We start from the raw sequence: 19819 nt of genomic DNA on the forward strand, positions 1-19819 counted from the left end.
GGTGTCTGTATGTATGTGAAACAAGAAAGATAAGTTTTCTGGGAAAGTTGTTTTATTCAGCTTCTTGCGATACATATATTGAAGAGAACTACAGACTATAAAGAAGGAAACAAATAACTAAACATCCTAAAACAACTCCTCAACTACAGACTCAACTACTGAACTCCTAAAAACTCTCCTGCACGTTGCAGACTAATTCCCACAACCAGCAATAGTAAACAGATAAACCAAATAAACATAAATAAATAAATACCACAGTTTAGATTAAATCCAACATTTTAGACACCATTACATGTCTTATTTGCTCAGTTCAAAATCAAACAGGTATTATATCTATATTATAATAATACTTATGACTTATATATTAATTAGTTTAATATTTAATTAATTAATAAGGATAATTTAAATTAAATAAGAGTAATTAAGTAATTTCAGTTACCGACCAACTACCAAACTTTCAATGTTTCATCTATTATAATATACTATAAATGGATGTAGTTTTAAATTATGTGTTGCAAGTTTTGTATGTGTAAAAGTTTCTCTCGTTTCCTTTTTTAATATTTATAACTATATTTATTTACAAAAGTTTGTTACTCTTTTAGTATCTTTAAAGCTAGTAATATATATATAAAAAGTTTACGTATTACTGATACTTTGGAAACCTTGATAATTTGTTGATTTTTATGATTTTTTTTCCAAAGAATATGATATCATCATATCAAATCCATTAGCTACAATCTTGTAACAATGTTAAGATCAGTATATTGTTACGCATGTGTGAAACTATCTCAGTGTTATGAAACAACTACTCTTATTGTTAATTAATATTATATTATCGTGGAAGCGCGGGCACTGGTTGATGTCGAAGCTGCACAATTGTTAAACATGTAAAAATAATAATTATTGTATAGATATTCATATCAATTAAATTAATACAAGAAGTAGAAGTTGACTTCGATAATTTTAGCATGGACAATTAAGTAAATTCAACAAGTACTATACCAACTACTGCCAAACTTTTAATGTTTCGACCATTATCATATTGTGTGATATACAGAAACTATACACCATCCGTTAAAAGAAAAAAACCCAATTAAAAAAAATTAGGTTGATAAGATTTTTCAACAAATACCCATATTTAATGTATTGAAAAATGAGAATGTAGTAAAGTTTAAAAAAGTCAATTATTGGAATTGGTTTAGGAAAACTACCCTTAAATTTGTATTATAATAAGAGATGGACAAATTATTTATAACAATTTATTTTAGTTTTTTCGAAAGCACATGTGTAATGGGAGAAGTGTGTGTTTGTGTATATAGGGGCTACTCTAGTAAGACCCTTTTTAGAATTACAATGGGCTTTAAAAAAGCCTAATACACAGTTGACATGTTGTTTATCTCCCTTAAAATAAATTCAAAGTGATGTTAATCTCTCTCTACTATATTCTTCCGTAGAAGGTTATAGCAAATATAGATAATAGATAAAATAAAGAACATAATAACTATATAATCGATATACAAAAGAGAAGGTATTGAACATATCAACATGTTTTTGCTTTTTTAAATTATAAAAATTTACATACATTTCTTACACATACCTTCCCATACCAAAACACCACTCTTCCTAATCACATTACTTGTTTTTAAACAAAAATCAAACCTAATATTAATAAAATTAACCAAGTTTCATAGCCCCAAATTTTGAAACAAAGCACTAAAAAATTCAACACAAAGCACCTCACCATCTTAATCTTCATGCCTCCAAATATAACATCTATCACCATCATAACCGTCATAACAATTCCTTTACTTGAATATATTAGATCTATCAAATCTGAAAGTTTCAATACAAAAAAGGTAATTTGTATTACAAAAAAGGTGATTTGTATGCAAAAAAATTCACCAAGTTTAAACACAAGTTTCTTAATTTCAAAACAAATCTCTTAACTTTTTTAATGTAAATCACCAGGACAAGCAGTGACTCTGCCATAAGTACCCTTACGATAACTACAATCTCAGTCACAACTTTCTCCCACACAATTATACAACCCCAGTTACAATATCTTTTTTGAAAATAGTAAGATCTAAGATATTATGAATCTAAACCTCCAATCACTATTGGATTCCTTTCATCTCTCACATTTCCAACATCGTTTATTTCCATCCATCTAAAATCGTGACTTGTACATATCATATTTAATTTTCGAATCTTTATCTTATTTTTAATCTCCGACGATGTCACCATATGAAAGAGCGACTAGAAAATGTAGGTTAAAATAGATGAGGAAGAAGATGATAGAAGATAGAGAGATTAGAAATGGGTGATAAAAACTTTAATTCGGGAAATGGGTGGATGAGTATTCAGGGAGGATAGAGAAATAAAAGATACATGTACACAGTGTATACGTATAAAAGTTAGATGAGAAACTTGTGCTATAGATTAAAATTACATGTAAAAATATAGTGGTTGAGATTGAATCTAAGTTCTAATTTTAAGAGATGTTCTTAAACATATATATATATATATATATATGTTTGCTGATTCAAGCCCAATATCGAAGGTTTTATGTGTTTGGAACGCAGAATTTAATGCCACAACAAGATTGGACTATGCAGATGATGAGCAGTTCATTCCTAAATTTTCTCTGCATCTGTCACAAATGACGCCTAAAAACTTATGTATTGATATTGATGAAAGCTCTTACTCCGATCTAAAAGAAAACTATACTTGCTCTACTTTTTCGGATAAAGGGAAAAATGTAATGCAACACGGGTGTGACAATATTAAAGCACAACTTTATGTTGTTGACCAGCAAAACACATGTGATGCAGTTCTGAGACCTCGAAGAGGAATAAAAGCATCACATGTTTGCAGATCTCCGTATATTAGCAGAGTTATTGATGTAAACACACATCAAATAACAACAGAGGAACGGAATGTTTGGGACTGGCTTTTCAACACCAAGCACAACGTAAAGTAAGTTAATTCCCTAGGGTTAATGTTTCAACTGGTATATTTTGGTTAATGACGGCTCGGATAATAGAGTATTGGTAAGTTCTAAATCATATATGTATATGTTACAGTGAAGATTTGTTTGAATGGAACAACACATTGTGTACAACTGGACACTTTCAGTCAATATTAGAGAACAGTATGATAGAGTCAACAGTTATAAACACTTGGAGTTACTTATTGAATGATAATGAGATACTGAGAGATGAATATTCCCCCTTACGTCTGTTCATGATGAGTGAAACCACTGTATGTGATTTTTTTTATTCTTCAGTTGTAAAATTTATTTTTATACGGTGTACTGTCAACAAACTTGTCATCTCAAATTGATGCAGTATGGGCCGCTAGCAATGAAAATAGGTGAAGGTGCACATGACATAATGGAGCGAGATGCATTGTTTGATGATAACATGGACCATGTCGTACACATGGTTTCCGAAATGCATAAAAAGCAGTATAAAGTGAAAGATTTTGATATGGTACCTCAATAATATAATAATTGACACCCCGATTCATTGTATACCTCATTGTTTGTACTTATATAAAAGATTTTTTTCGTCTAGTTTGTTTTTCCAATTTACAGCTCAGGGCATCACTACGTCATATCTTATAACATGAGAAAACCAAGGATGGAGATAATAGATAACATAGTCCAGAACGGAGAGGTGGTAGACATTTATGGTGATCTACCTGCACGATTGGTACGTTTCAAATAATATTAGTGTAGCCATATATAGTGAGTATGCCATTAATTTGTCAGATGTATTAATATTTTGTTATAATGCAAACAGCATGAATGTTTCTGCCAGTGGTTGTCCATCTACAACGTGCCAAAAGAAAGCGAAATTAAAAAATTAGTTCCCAGAGTTGTAAGGTTGGGATGGCAAACAGCAATAAATTTTGTTGATTGCGGTGTTTCCGTAATGCGACACATGGAGACGTACATGGGGACCTTGTATAGATGGAAAATTGGGCTACGTACTGAAAAAGTAAGTTAACTGCATTTCACATAATAGTTAATCCGGAAAGGATAAAACATTACATACAAAATAATTTAATTGGATATTGTTCTTTTTTACAGGAAAACCAAAAAGTACTGCTAAACAAGCTAAGAATTATCTAATGTCATAGATTGTTAACCTGGTCAGGAAATTCCAAAAGAGCCCATATAATAGCCAATGCAACAATGTATGCAAAGAGAAAAAAAATTGGTCAGATGAAGCGCTTAGTTATGATCAAATTTTTATGTTTTACACAATTTGACATACTGTACTACCTTTGCTCAGTTATATTAGTTTGCTTGCTATTGGATTTACGAACTTTGTAGTACGTAAAAATTACTATTTTGTAACTAATGGTTTATGTTATTAGTTAATTTAGAGTGCTACAAATATCACGGAATGTGTTTTCCAGTTAAACTGAGCGAACAGCCTATCATTGCCTTCAAATTCTATAAGGTAAGGAGGTTATCTTCAAAGAACACGAAGCAATAATATGAACAAACTTGCCAAAATGTCGAAGCAATGCTGCTAAATAGATTTATCTCTTAACTGCAGAGAGAGAGACTAGTACTACAAGTAGGACTAGAAGCCACTAAAAAAATTTGTGTTGTCTCGTCTAGTGGCTTTTCCATCTATTAGAACACTAAGGGAACAAAAAATGTCATCTTCTAGCTCTCCACATAAGAACTTTTTCTTATCTAGGCTATGAGTTTAAGCTGGATTGTTCCACCTTTTAATGTCTTTTGACATTGTACTCGGGCATGTTTGAGTCCTTTGAGGTGTATTATCTGTTTTGTAATTCTTTTCCTTTAATGCAATTAATCTTTTAGATAAAATAAACATTTACCTATGATGAGACCTCTTTAATTGAATGTATAAGGAGATGAGTGGTGCAGTCAGCCTCGATGAGGACCAAGTAGAATAAGATTCATTTAGACGAGAACTGTTGCTCACGTCATTAAAAGTTAAATACTCCTTTGAATATTCAGAAGTCATATGGTTAAAGTATTGATTGAGAAGATCCATTAAATTCACCATCAAATGAGTTTTATGACTTAACACCATGAAATAATATTATACATAAAATGTTTGTAGCCTAGATAAATTGCCAAAGCTGGCTGCACAATATTTGGGTTGCTAACATTTACTGCTGCACATAACTCTATACTTCAAAATGTGAATCAATGATTAACACTTGATCAATTACACTAATTACTATTTTAAAAAACTAAACACTGGAAAATAAGGAAATACCGCGATATTTGTGCACACAACAAGCCCATAACGTCCATCCTGGGAACTACTCTCACCCAATTCACACAATTGAACAATGTTGCAGTTCCTCCATAACAAGCATTGCAATGCGAGGGTATAGCTCTACTGCATACAAATAATGAGAAATGTTTTATATAAATGCAATCAGCAAAATCAAAACTATCACAGAACATTTTAGCTTTTAGCATGTCATACTAGTATAACATAAAGAACATTAGTCAACACATACTGCACACATGATCAGTACATAAATCATCCTAATATGCAGTAGCCCAGTGATATCCAGCCTGCAATCAAGTGAAAAATGCACTTAAAAAAATAATCATTTTTTGATACTACTTGATAGTGTCCCAACCGGCATAGGACTACACCATCACAATTCACAATTTCAACTATCCTATAAAAACTCTGACAAAAAAAACACCCTTAAAAAAAGAGACATATCTGAATAATAACAAACCAGCACAATAAGGAATGATAGCACCTCAAAAGCTTGTGTGACAAACATCTTAATGGACTTGCTATTTTCTATCACAGTTTCACTTCCCACTTCCAGCGGTCCAATTTGTTTTGGATCAATTTTATAATTTTCAAGATGTGATGCGACCTATATTTTAAAAAAAATGCAGAACATTGCTGGAGAAATACATATAATTATGTTCCAATATATAATCCAAAATATTTCACTTGGACGCTGAAAAAACTCTGTAAAATGAAGAAAAGATCAAAATATGCTTGAAAAAATCTGCATAAATTTGGAGAATAAAACATTTTAAAAAAATTGATGCAGATATTGCAGCATAAATATGGAGGAATCTGTTAGAGAAATATGCACAAACCTGCTCTATAAAATCCTTCAGAATCCTACATAAAATCAAAAACAAAAAATATGTTTGTACTATATGTGTGAGGGAGATTGAGTTGTAACCCGTTATTTGTTGAAAGTGGACAGGTCATAACCGAAAAAAGGAATATATACCAAGATAATATACTCTACAATTACAAGAAATAACTCAACAGATCAGTTTCAAATTTACAAAATCTAGGACAGAGGTAAGGAAATGACTTTAAAAAATATCAAAATCCCTAATCTAAATAATTTATTCAGTTCATCAACACAACTGAATAAACCAAAAAAATATCTATTCAAATTGATTTTTTGTTTAAAGGACAACTTCGGGCATTGTGTCCTTCCGCTTTTTTGCAACGGCTGCACGTTCTTCCCTTTGCTGTTTCAGTGGCTATCTCCTGAGCATTCTTTATCCGGCTCCCACATCCCTTGTTCCTACTAATATTTGGATTTAAAACATTGATGTCTGACTGTGGAACAGGACCAATGAACTTATCTGCTCTGTGAGATCCTGCTTCTAAAGGTGTCTTCTCTTTGTCTTTAGTGAGTGCGGTATTTATTTCATGTACTCCACTGAGTACTAAATCTAACTTCTCATCATTTTCACCTGCAGTATTTAAACAATTCTAAAATTCAAACCATGCCCTTGTCCTCTTCAATTTCTTGCGATCTCGAGCTTCACAAATATCCTTCACTTGAGATGACCCTAAGAATGAGTGACGCTTTAGTGCATTTTTGGACCAACGTGGTTTAACAAATGCATCTGGAATCTTTTTTACACAGCACTGATGCAAAGCAGCAAATGCATGACGACACAAATATCCCTTTCTGGAATAAAATTTGCAGCTACAGTTCACATGATTGTCACTCATTCTAACTGATACCTGATTGCAAAACTATATAATTAAAACTGAAATATGAAAACTAAATACATAAAAAAAATTAATAAAAAAACACCACTAGAGGTTTACGAACAGAGCGGTAGCAGGATCTGTTAATTTTGTTAAAAAGGAACAAAATTGTAAAGAAAACAAAACAGTAATCAACAAATTTTGATCAGTTGTAAAATGTAATAAGGCTTAATCTTGGAATCCAACATGTTAGACGTCAGTATAGGCATGGTATAATTTAATTTCAACAAATAAGCATTTCATAATATGATATACCTCAAAAATTTTGTCTTGCAGTAGTTCATCTTTACAACTGAAATACCGTGACTGATCATCCCTTGACATATTACTCATACTAGTATGATAGCAACCTGTTTTAATCTCTTCCCTAACACGATAGTAAAGCTCTAATGTATATAGTTTAGATGCATCCTTCTCAATAGCCATTGATGTGTCTGTTAGTGGAATTTTTTCGGATCTCTTTTCATCATCTGCCTGCCGAAGACGTTGCTTGTCCATAGCACTCTCAAAGCTCGAATAAAATTCCACTAATGTGTCACCACTGTCATGAAAGTATTGGAAAAAGAAATTTGAACTTTCAGACCTTGAAGTAGTTCTTAGTAATCCAGCCATGTCAATATCAGAAAAATATGCAGGAATCCATTCACTGCGTATATTGAATAAACTAGTCAGCCAAACATTGGTCTCTAATTTATATTCCTTAATGACTTCATGCCAACATTCCTCAAACTCTTCTTTCGTAAGATGGTCTGAGTAAACTGCAGACTTCAATTTCTCCACAAATTTCTTGTTTGAAGAAAGAGTAGGTCCAACCTTAAGAAATGGACATAAAAAGAAAATAATTAGAACGTGTTTTAAATATTGAAAACATGAACTCAAAATGGACATTCTACAATACCTTTGTTGGTAACTTGTTCATAATATGCCACATGCAAAGCCGGTGCTTTGCTTTTTTCCACCACTTATCTAAAGCTTTTTTATGGCGGGACATTGATCAGTTATGACACAAGGGGGTACACGTCCCCTTGCCTTTTTGAATGTTAGCAAAAGCCATTTAAAATTTTTATAATTTTCCTTCGCTAACAAGCCAGCTGCAAATGTTACATTCTTCCAATGGTTGTCAACACTAGTAAATGGTATAAAAACCATATTGTATCTGAGATAAAAATACAAGAAAACATGAGGTACCAAAAATCATGTATTGTTCAAACTAAATTAATTAAATAATTTTGTTCTTACTCTTATATGACATTCTGCAAGCTAAATCTAGTTTTCTCTATGTAGAAAACAGACAAGAAACAAAAGAATATGCAACCTAAGTAATGTAATGTAAACCAAAAACATTTAAGTGACAACACCTAAACCCTCAACCATATGAACACAACAATATGAGACTAGATACAAACTAGGAACTAAGAAGAAAAATAATGTACTACAACTTTAAATCTCAGAATAAACATATAATATAAGGCATCATCTATAGTTCAAAGAGTGGTATTTATGTTCTTCTTTTACATTAGGTTTTCCAACTGTTAAAAGAAGCAAAATATCGTATTACAAACAACCGGTTTAACTTTAATGTGATAAAAATTTGTACACATCTACATAGGGGATAACTCAAAATAATAAATAATACCTGTTAGTCCGAAAAGTGGGGTCAAACGAAACTATATCGCCAAATACGTCGAAGTTTGCTTGGCCAATAACATCTGTCCAAAAAAGCCCTGTCAAGTGACCCTTTCGATCAAACTTGTAGTCATAGTAGAATGTATTGTTAGATGTCTCCTTCTTCATCTTGAATTTCCCCAAAATCATATCAGCATCATGATCTCCAATACGAAGTTTTACATCCCTCGAAAATTTTTTAAAATCAGAAACAATTGCACCTACTTCTTCGTATGATCCGTACATTTCCTTGGCCAAAGCATAAGATTTTGTTGCACCAATATTTGCTCTTGAACAATTCATAATAAGATTCTGATTTTCAAGTGATAAATTCCTATTACATCTTAAAAACATTCTGGCGGCTCCTGTTGCTGTTGGGTGATTATGTTCTTCAATAAAATTCATTATCACATACCCTCTAGGTCCTGTAGGTCTCAAAATGATCACTGCTCTACAGTTGCATCTCCGGGAGGTTGTTTTCCGTATCTGTTTTCCATCAACACCAATCTCATCCAACATCTTGGATTTGTTTTGATATGGAGAGCCACCCCTGTTACATTGAATATATTTAGCCTTGAACTCTCCTTTGGTATTTGTTTTGTAGACTTACGAACATCAAACCCACATATCCTGCCATCTTTAAAATAAAAGTCATATGCATCTTCCAACATTGGGAAACATTGACCTGTCTGTGGTTTATCCTTGTCTTCGCAATTTGGTATATAGTACTTACTTCCATACGCATCAACATACATTTTATACTCTGATTCATCTTCAATATTTATGTCATCCATCTCGTCATCAGATTCTGAGATTTCATCTTCTGATTCTCCACTAGGTTGCTCAGAGTCCGAGCTCTCAAAATGGGGAGAGCATCCTGAGCCTACAAATGGACCAAATATTTTTAAAGCATGACCAAATTCACTTTTATTACTTACAATCACCGACTAATTTTAAGTTAAGACTGTTGAACTTGATCTACAAATGCAGAATTTAAAATTAAGTTATAACACAGAATATGTGATTGTTAACTATACGTCTGTAAAAAATATTCCGCAGAAATCACTACTGCAAAATACCAATGCAGAACATCATTTTACTTAAATCATCCTAAACTAAAATAACAAAATGAACATGAAACCATGAACCATGATAACATCGGAACCGCTCGAAAATAAACATTAAAACCTCTCAAATGAAAGAATATTCAAATGGATTTATGATACCTGAAGGTCTTCGGTCGTTTCCTTACTAATAGACATAATCGTGAATCTTCCAAACCTTAACAAGAGTTGTCAAATGAAAATCTCTATATAGCCCTACTCCACAAAATGAAGGATGCTATTGTATGTAATTAAACCGAGTAGAACAAGAATAAACCAATCTGATAAAAAAATGCAATCCTAAAATCCCGTTGAAGAGAAATATGTGATGCAGTTAGTTTTTGATGACCTTAAAAAAACTGATATATACACACGTCTACAATTGCTACATATACTCCTGCAATTTAAAAAAAAATGAAAAGACATGTACCGTTAGATTATATTTAGATGAATGGTGAGGATGAGAGTCTCCAAGTCTCCAAAATAAATGGGTCTCCATAGAACCTTAATCTATATATATATATATATATATATATATATATATATATGAGTTTTGGTCCACAACCTCGGGTGGTTGTAGTAACCATCGGGTGCCCCACATTGTTTAATTGCAACAGACCTCCAGTAATGAGAGATTGAGGGAGGTACCTACCACAATAAAATAATGCTGCATGATTCTTGTTTTTATTTAATTTTTAAAATAACAAAAAATTATATTTTAATGAATTAATTTTTTTTCGATAATAACGGAGTTAGAAAATATATAATTAACTTTAACAATCATTTGTTATATATTTTCTAATTTTATTACTACTTCCCATTTATTATCAATGTATAATGAGTTAAAAATTTAAAAATAAATTAGATATATAATCGGAAAAATAATTAAAATATTAGTTTTAATGAAAAAAATAAAAAACCTAAGATAGTAACTGAAATGTATGAATGGAGTATTGCAAGTATGATTGTTTATTGATCGAAAAGTGTCGTCTTCTCTAAATTTTTTTTGAGTAAATTCTAATCAAACTATTTTAATTTAAATTTTAAATATATAAAAATTATGTATAATAACACATTTGTACTCCTTAATGAAGTTATTATGAATTAAATATTTTTATAAACAATTTTTAATTTAAAAAAATAAATAATGACAAAATAATAAAAAAAATCCCTAGCCGCAATGCAACAATGTTGTAGGTGCCAGAGAGTATTTTTTTATTTGTTACGAAAAAATGTTTAGCATTCCGGGGCTGAGTTGTTTTATATTTTTTTATAGATAACGAAAAATCGAAAAAATTTCATTTTTTTTAGTTTTTCACATTTTCAATTTTTAGCATTATATTCGTTTACTATAAATTAAAAATTGATAAATTAAATTGGACAAGTACAAGAAAAATAAAAAAAAACATAAAACTCACAATATTAAAAAGAACATAAAACTCATAATATTCCCTTATAATAAAAATTCGAAAATACTATTTCGAACAAATAATTAAAAAATACATTTTCACTCAAAAATTTTAAATTCAATATTAAATTTAAATATTTTAGTTTAAAATATTAATTCAAATATATCAAAATATAAGTTCGAAAAAATATTTAAAAATTCATTTTTAACAAAAAAAAAATAAATTAGAAAAAATAAAGCGGACAAGAACCATTACATTTAAAACAACGTCCTCTAGCATTGTTTCTCTGCACTAGCCGCAATGAAACAATGTTGTAGGTGGTAGAGGGTATTTTTTTTATTTGTTATAAAAAAATGTTTAGTATTCCAGGGCTGAGTTGTTTTATATTTTTTTATAGCTAATGAAAAATCAATAAAATTTCATTTTTTTTAGTTTTCCACATTTTCAATTTTTAGCATTAAATTCTTTACTATAAATTAAAAATTGATAAATTAAATTGGATAAGTACATGAAAAATAAAAAAAACATAAAACTCACAATATTAAAAAAAATATAAAACTCATAATATTCCCTTATAATAAAAATTCGAAAATACTATTTCGAACAAATAATTAAAAAATACATTTTTACTCAAAAATTTTAAATTCAATATTAAATTTAAATATTTTAGTTTAAAATATTAATTCAAAAATATCAAAATATAAGTTCGAAAAAATATTTAAAAATTCATTTTTAACAAAAAAATAAATTCGAAAAAATAAAGCGGGGAAGAACCGTTACATTTAAAACATCGTCATGTTTCATTACACTAGCCGTAATGAAACAATGATGTAGGTGGCAGAGAGTATTTTTTTTATTTATTACGAAAAAATGTTTAGCATTCCGGGGGATTAGTTGTTTTATATTTTTTTATAGCTAATGAAAAATCGATAAAATTTCATTTTTTTTAGTTTTCCACATTTTCAATTTTTAGCTTTATATTCGTTTACTATAAATTAAAAATTGATAAATTAAATTGGACAAGTACAAGAAAAATAAAAAAAACATAAAACTCACAATATTAAAAAAAACATAAAACTCAGAATATTCCCTTATAATAAAAATTCGAAAATACTATTTCGAACAAATAATTAAAAAATACATTTTTACTTAAAAATTTTAAATTCAATATTAAATTTAAATATTTTTGTTTAAAATATTAATTCAAAAATATCAAAATATAAGTTTGAAAAAATATTTAAAAATTCATTTTTAACAAAAAAATAAATTAGAAAAAATAAAACGGGCAAGAACGGTTACATTTAAAACAGCGTCCTCCAACAATGTTTCATTGCACTAGCCGCAATGAAACAATGTTGTAGGTGGCAGATGGTATTTTTTTATTTGTTACGAAAAAATGTTTAGCATTCCGGGGCTGAGTTGTTTTATATTTTTTTATAGCTAACGAAAAATCGATAAAATTTCATTTTTTTAGTTTTCCACATTTTCAATTTTTAGTATTATATTCATTTACTATAAATAAAAAATTGATAAATTAAATTGGTACAAGAAAAATAGAAAAAACAAAAAACTCACAATATTAAAAAGACATAAAACTCACAATATTCCGTTAGAATAAAAATTCGAAAATACTATTTCAAACAAATAATTAAAAAAATACTTTTTCACTCAAAAATTTTAAATTCAATATTAAATTTAAATATTTTAGTTTAAAATATTAATGCAAAAATATCAAAATATAAGTTCGAAAAAATATTTAAAAAATAATTTTTTAACAAAAGAAATAAATTAGAAAAAATAAAGCGGGCAAAAGTGTCCTCCAACAATGTTTCATAACCGTGTTAACGGTGGACACCAGCAATGTTTCATTGCACTAGCTGCAATGAAACAGGGCTGCGACAATGCCTTAATGTGGAAGGGCACCCTATATATATATATATATAGTGAGTTAAAATTCTATGATGTCCAGTATTTCATTGGAGTTTTTGGAGTCCACATTTTTGTGCAGGTTAAATATATCTTAAAATATTATAAAAAATATTATTTTTCAAATGATGTTCTACAAATATCACTATTTATTAAAAATCTTGTAGATAACATACATTTTACAAGATATTTATAAGATATTTTATTTGCAGAATTAGATGAACTCTAAAACTCCAATATAAAGGTGGACTCCATATAATTTTACTATATACATACATATATATATACATACACACACGTATATATATATATAAGTTAAGTTATATGAATTCCTTGTTTTTTTGTTTTTTGTAGATCCTGGAGTCAATGTATTGCAATTAGTATAATAGATAAAAATTTTGCAGAACATATTATTTTACGAATGATCTTGCATAAACATTATTTTGCAAAACATGTACATTTTACTAGTATAAAATTGCAAACTATATTACAAAAACATAAATAATGATCATTTAGGTAATTAGAGTTATTGTACTGATCACATCCCAAAATTTTAGAGTTGCAAATAAAGTTTTCTAAGGAAGTTGCTTTTACATTTGAAATGCAATAAACAACGGGGAGTTGACATTATAAGAACTTTTAATATTCCTATAATATAATATTCTCGATTGTGACCATGTTATCAATAATAATATTTCATATTTTTAAGTTTTAATCATTATTAATCATTTCAATTTAATATAAAATATTACTCCCTCGTTCCCATTCACTTCTTTACACTATGTCTCTCAAATCTTTATATTTCAAAGTTTTTCAAAATTAGTAAGGTTTTAAAATATTAGAATATAAATCCTCTATTCTACTTCATTATACTCGATTTATACATTAAACATTACATTTATAAATATTATTGGCTCACCTGTGCCCAATTTCAATGTAAATAATTGGAGGGGAGAATTAGGTGGGAAGAGGGTATATATGTTTAGACAACATAAGTGAAGGGAGATGTGTTACATATTTTTATTTGAAATAGATGGGATAAATCCCAAGATTGTTATTTCATAGCATTTGATATAGCTCTCAAATATTTAGATTTTACTGCATTAATTCTATTTTAGATGGTAAGCCAAAAAACAAAAGTTGTTAGACGCACAACGGTTAAGTACATTGAAACGGGTGTATAGATATGAGCTAGGAAGAAATTATCAAGAAACTCCTATTGTTGGTTGTTTCCTCTTGATTACAAAATTGAATGAAAAAAATAGAAGTTAATGTAGTCCCCTTCTTAACTAAAACTTAATGGTGATTACAAAATTGAATGAAAAAAATAGAAGTTAATGTAGTCCCCTTCTTAACTAAAACTTAATGGTGAAGACTTCGCGGATATCATCTCCATCTCCATTTTCCCTTTTCTGATCCCAAAACATTTTTAAACTTATTTTCAAGTTCGACAAACCTTTCCATCTCTGCACCCCCATCCTCTCTCCTCACAAATCTCTAACATGCCGTCAAAAAATTTCTTGCAATGGACTCACAAAAATAACTAGCTCCCCTTTGTTTGGCATAAAAAATCTGTTGGATACGAAGATCAATAAGCCTCTCACTCAAAACTATCTAGGTCGGGAAGCGATGCCACAAAATCGCTTATCAAGGAGAAAGCTGATGAATCTTCATTCATTTCATCCTGAAAAAACTAAAATTGAGGATGTTCTTGTTGAGAAATATCATAAAGTTTGTCTTACCAATGTTTATTTCCATCAACTGAATTATTTGGTTTTGAAATTTGAAAATGATCAATCTGCTTCCAAAGCCATTGATTGCAGTCCTCTGTACATTGATGGTCAGAGAATTAATATGCACAAATGGAGTGAACATTTTCAAAACTGTTTATCCTTTGTAATAAATAAAATATTTGGATTGAGATCTTCAATATTCCTTTCAGCTATTGGTCTGTTGAAGGGTTGTGCTATATATGTAGTGTTATAGGTAGGCCCGTAGCATTTCATAGACAAACTCTTATGATTGCTAAGAATAAGTCCCATTCTGATAAAGCTCTAGTCTGTGTAGAGATTGATGAGGGTGCATCCCGACCTTCTGTTCACTATGCCAATAATGGCTTTTTGCAACATTTCAAATAAGTTGGAAGAGGCCCAAAAAATGTTGAAGCTGATTGAAATTTTTTAACAACAATACTTTTTTTATGTTAGTATTTTCAATGTTGCCTTATAGTTTAAAGGTAAAATTTCCTAATCTAAGGCAACACCACAGATTATGTTACCAAAAAACTATTTTTTGCCAAAAAAAGTGGAACGCACATGAGAGGTGGACTGACACGTGGACCGATATGTGTACTGACATGGGGACTGTCATGTGGGATCCATTGAAATATGGGGCCCACTTACTGGTGCACTGACAGGTGGGGCACACTAAGAGGTAGGCCCCACATGTGGGGCTTATTGTGGGACCCACTTGTGGGATCAATTACTATGTGGCAAGATAACTTTGTTCTCTTATCCAACACTTTAGAAGAGTAGTGACAACACTTTTTTGTTTAAAAAAATGCACAATTTATAATATTGTCATCCAGTACAACAACCAAATCAATATATAACCAGATCATTATAAAATCCAAATCAGTACAACCAGATCAATATATAAAATCCAAGATAACTTATTTTTTCATTTCTACCATACATTATTATAGTACATAATAATCCTCACAAACTACAAGAGTATCTTTTGATTCAACCAACTAGTTGCGGAATGCCATTGCACTCCCTTTAATGCCATACCTTGTATCCAGATTTTCATATTGGACTTGCAAAATCTGTAAATAGATTAGGACACTATAAGTGTTGCTTTCATAATAAAAATGTGTGTTGTAGAACAATCACACAACGTTCATAAATATATCAAATATATCTTGGATATGCTTCAACATTGAAGTAACCGCAGAAAAAAGGCATTTTTGTTATCACAATACTTGCACTAACAGAAAACTACAAATAATTATAAATTAAATCTTGGAGATCATTTTATACCGATATTACGCCCCAAGTTTGTTAATTAAAAATTATAATAAATTATTAATGTATAATAAAACAAACTCGTACATGGACACCACAAATATATCATTACTTAATAAAGTTCTTGTTCAACAAAATTATACCATTTTGAATAGGTGCAATTACAATATATGCGCAAATGTAGAATTTAGTCAAATTACACTTTGGTTAGTACGTAGATAATTTAGGGAACTTTATAAGCTACCAACACTTGTCAAAAACCTTTAAGAAATGTGATTATAAAAAATACATACCATCTTGATATTATGTCAACTATCAGCCAGTTTTCAATAAGAATCTACTCTTCTTCCAAAATGGATCTTTCGAATCCTAAATTAAAGCAATGATATTTTGTAGCTGCAAATAGAAGAACCCTACAATAGTCAATAGACTACTCATAACAATAAAAAGAATATCTTTACACAAAACAAGACAGTTGATTTTATCATCCAAAATATCAAATAAGATACTAATCACTTATCTATGCAGGAGTTAAAAAATTAAAAAGACAGAGGCTTTGTAAATTCTGATAAAGACTTACATTTATCTAAAAAATTATGACTTGTTTTAGACAAGTTTTGGTCAACATCTGATCAAATTAAAGGATTTTAATATTTGGCGCAAATTACATGATCCAAGCTAGTCCCAGAACCTATATATGTATAAAATATTACTATGGTCAGACCTAAGCTACATACATCACATCCGTATCTAAAACTTAGAACATTATAAAGGGTAAGAATGATATGGCCTTTTTCCTCCATAAAAAATAACTCACTGGTTCCATGAGATTCATCATTTCTTGGTTTTAATCGATTGATAAATATGCAATATGAAAATACGAAAGGCGGGGTAATATAAATTATAGGTGGGGTAATATAACTTATAGCCTGGGTAAGATGTTACGAGCGTGACGGACGAGTTTATAGAGCTCAATAGTAGAGCAAATGCGTTAAGTGTCTTCTCTGAAGAATATCTCGATCTTTCGGAGTTCATCAAATGCTCTCATATCTAAAATAAGAAAGGCAATTAGGAAAATTAATAGTAAAGAAGAAAGGGAGTTAGAAAAATTACCCCTTGCTCCCGAGTTTAGAAAAGAAAGGAAAGTAAGTGTAGGGTAAGTAAAGTAGTTTCACTTGCATCCATAATTGTGCTCCCGAGTTTTTAAAAGGAGCGAAAGCAAGTGTTAATGAATGCAAATCTAACAAAATTGCACTCCAAAATTTTCACTCCAAAAATGGGATGAAAGTACTTTACCTCCTTATCACTTACTTCTTTCCCTTAAAAATGCTCGGGAGTAAGGCCTAAAAGTAAATAGAGAGGGGGGAGAGGGGAGGAAGAGAGAACACATAGCTCGTATGTGTGGGAGAGTCTGGAAATACAAAGTTGGGAGAGCATCTGAGCTGAGTATTTGAGTGATCTTTGATATTATTGGAGTCCTGATTGGATCCAATTAAATAAAAATTAAATCATGGGAAAATCAGATCTAATTCACTAGAGTATGTAGAACTCTACATAAAACTAATTATTCAAGAAAATCAAGCTTTGTGAAGAGAGAAAGTGTGTGTTGTGTAAATTCAATAAGAGAGAGATCGCAAATGGAATTGTAATATGTGTGTTAGGATTTTGAGTGAAAATTGGGGGAGCGGGTAGGGTTTTGAAAGAGGAGGCCCCTTCATTTTTTCCCCTAAGTTATTGGGCGGTATATTTCCTGCTCACCAAATTCATGTACAACTGTTTATATTATAAAAATGTATTATTAATTTTGTAACACTTGTTTGATTTTTATTAAATATATTAAATTTAATTTTTTATTTTTCATAAATTGTAAAACTTTTTATTAACTAAAGAATTAATTGTTTTCCCTATCACGTCACCAGTGTGGGATACACATGTGGGGACCCCCAGTGACACATCAGTACAATTTTAACTATATTTAATAAAAATTAAATATATTTATTTATAATATGTCTTGACAACACTTTTTCAGGCTTCTACTAACATAATTAAAATATATTTAATAGGTTAGATTAATATTGTGCTATGGCAATATTTTCTATAGTAACATCACTTAATAATGTTGTATAAGGTCGTTTATAGCGTAGTGTTACGACTGTGATTCCTGGTCATTCTGATAAATTTATGGCTAGGGTTAACGTTGTTTATCTGGAATCTCTTCAAAGCTGCCTTATGTGTCTTTCTTTTTTGATCATTCAAGAAAGCTTGTGAGGATGTATTGAAACTAGTTCCTTGTATATACGATTCTGCAAGACAAGGAAAAGGATATATTTAAGTGGAAGAAAGAATATTTCTATGATACAAATGATAGTAGCCACGAGGGGAGTTCAGGTTTCTGAGCCACATGGTGAAGCTAAAGGCAAGCTTGTGGCTAATGAAGGGGAGAGTTGTGATGGTACCCATTCTAGGATGGTGGTTACTTGAAACGTACTTCTAGCGGAAGTACATTCGCAAGGAAAGAAAGTGGTCAATATTGGAACATGAACCTGAAAAGGGTGAAGAAGAAGCAGCTGGAGGTGGTCCTCCTGCTCAAGATATTGATTCAAGGGGTGTTCTACTTATTAATATACATGTTTCTGATGATTTTCTTCCAGACAAATAACCGAGAATAAAGCAGCATTCCATCTGAGAAAATGCAGTTTGATTATACAGATTGGATGCATAGAGTTGTTAGGATTATTAGGAGATTATGTATTCTAGTTTGACTGGGTTTCATTCTCCTAACTTTGCCCAAACAAAATCTATCTGATAAACCTATTTGAACTATTCAAACTCTATCTTATATAAAAGTTTATCACTTTAAAACAAACTAACGAATTATATTCAATGAATCATTCAAATGGTTTTCAAACAACTTTGCTAAACATACTTATCCTTATCCCGAGTTCAAAAAACAAAGCCATTAGATTTCTGACTATGTATATACAATTTCTGTTTCAGATTGAGAACTGATGCTCACACACTTTATCTTTATTCTTTCTGAAAAATCGATTTTTCATAAAACAAGAATGATATCATTCTTGGTTTACACATTTTGAATACCCAGTAGAACAAGTTTATAGTTTCAGTTGTAATTTCATATTCATTTGATTGTTCATGTATTCATATCAACTTGTGCCGGGTTGTGGCAAGGTTTTGATTTCAAAGGATTAGCCAAGGTAGCCAATGGGCTAGGTGGTAGTAGTAGTGCTAGGTAGCAAGTGTGCTAAGGGAAAAGGGTTCTTTCGTGGCTATCCGTTTGTAATCAAGAAAAGATTGTAAGTTCTTTTATTGAAGTTGATATAATACATTATCTATGCTAGTTGGCATGGGTACTTAGATGTAGGGCATAGACTAGGAGTAAGGGTCGAACCAAGTGAAAACGTCTTGGTGTTATGCATTGTTTAATTTATTTATTACTACAATTAGATTTCAGTAATTTATATTTTGCAAATTAATTGAGATTGTCTCATTGTCTCATAGTCTGTCTCGTTCGTAAAGGGTCTGTCCCATTTACAAAAGAGATTGTCCCATTTGTCTTAACAGTTAGAATATGGGATATATAGATTGTGCCTTTGAATTTAACTATAGTTAATGCTATTCAA

The 19819-nt window shown here is 30.4% G+C and overlaps 1 protein-coding gene across 1 annotated transcript; it reads right to left on the bottom strand.

Moving 5' to 3' along the window:
* Window positions 1–5545: 5545 nt before the first annotated feature.
* LOC141664782 (protein FAR1-RELATED SEQUENCE 5-like) lies at window positions 5546–9017 on the bottom strand. The gene is made up of 9 exons (XM_074470738.1): window positions 8686–9017; window positions 8079–8205; window positions 7305–7862; window positions 6884–7022; window positions 6505–6745; window positions 6128–6152; window positions 5749–5895; window positions 5628–5696; window positions 5546–5575 (listed from the first exon to the last, which is right to left on the bottom strand). The coding sequence occupies exons 1-9, from the start codon at window positions 9015–9017 to the stop codon at window positions 5546–5548; spliced, it is 1668 nt and encodes a 555-aa protein (XP_074326839.1).
* Between the last annotated feature and the right edge of the window lie 10802 nt (window positions 9018–19819).

This window comes from Apium graveolens, chromosome 6 (assembly GCF_009905375.1).
Source record: "Apium graveolens cultivar Ventura chromosome 6, ASM990537v1, whole genome shotgun sequence".
In the NCBI taxonomy this organism is placed as follows: Eukaryota; Viridiplantae; Streptophyta; class Magnoliopsida; order Apiales; family Apiaceae; genus Apium; species Apium graveolens.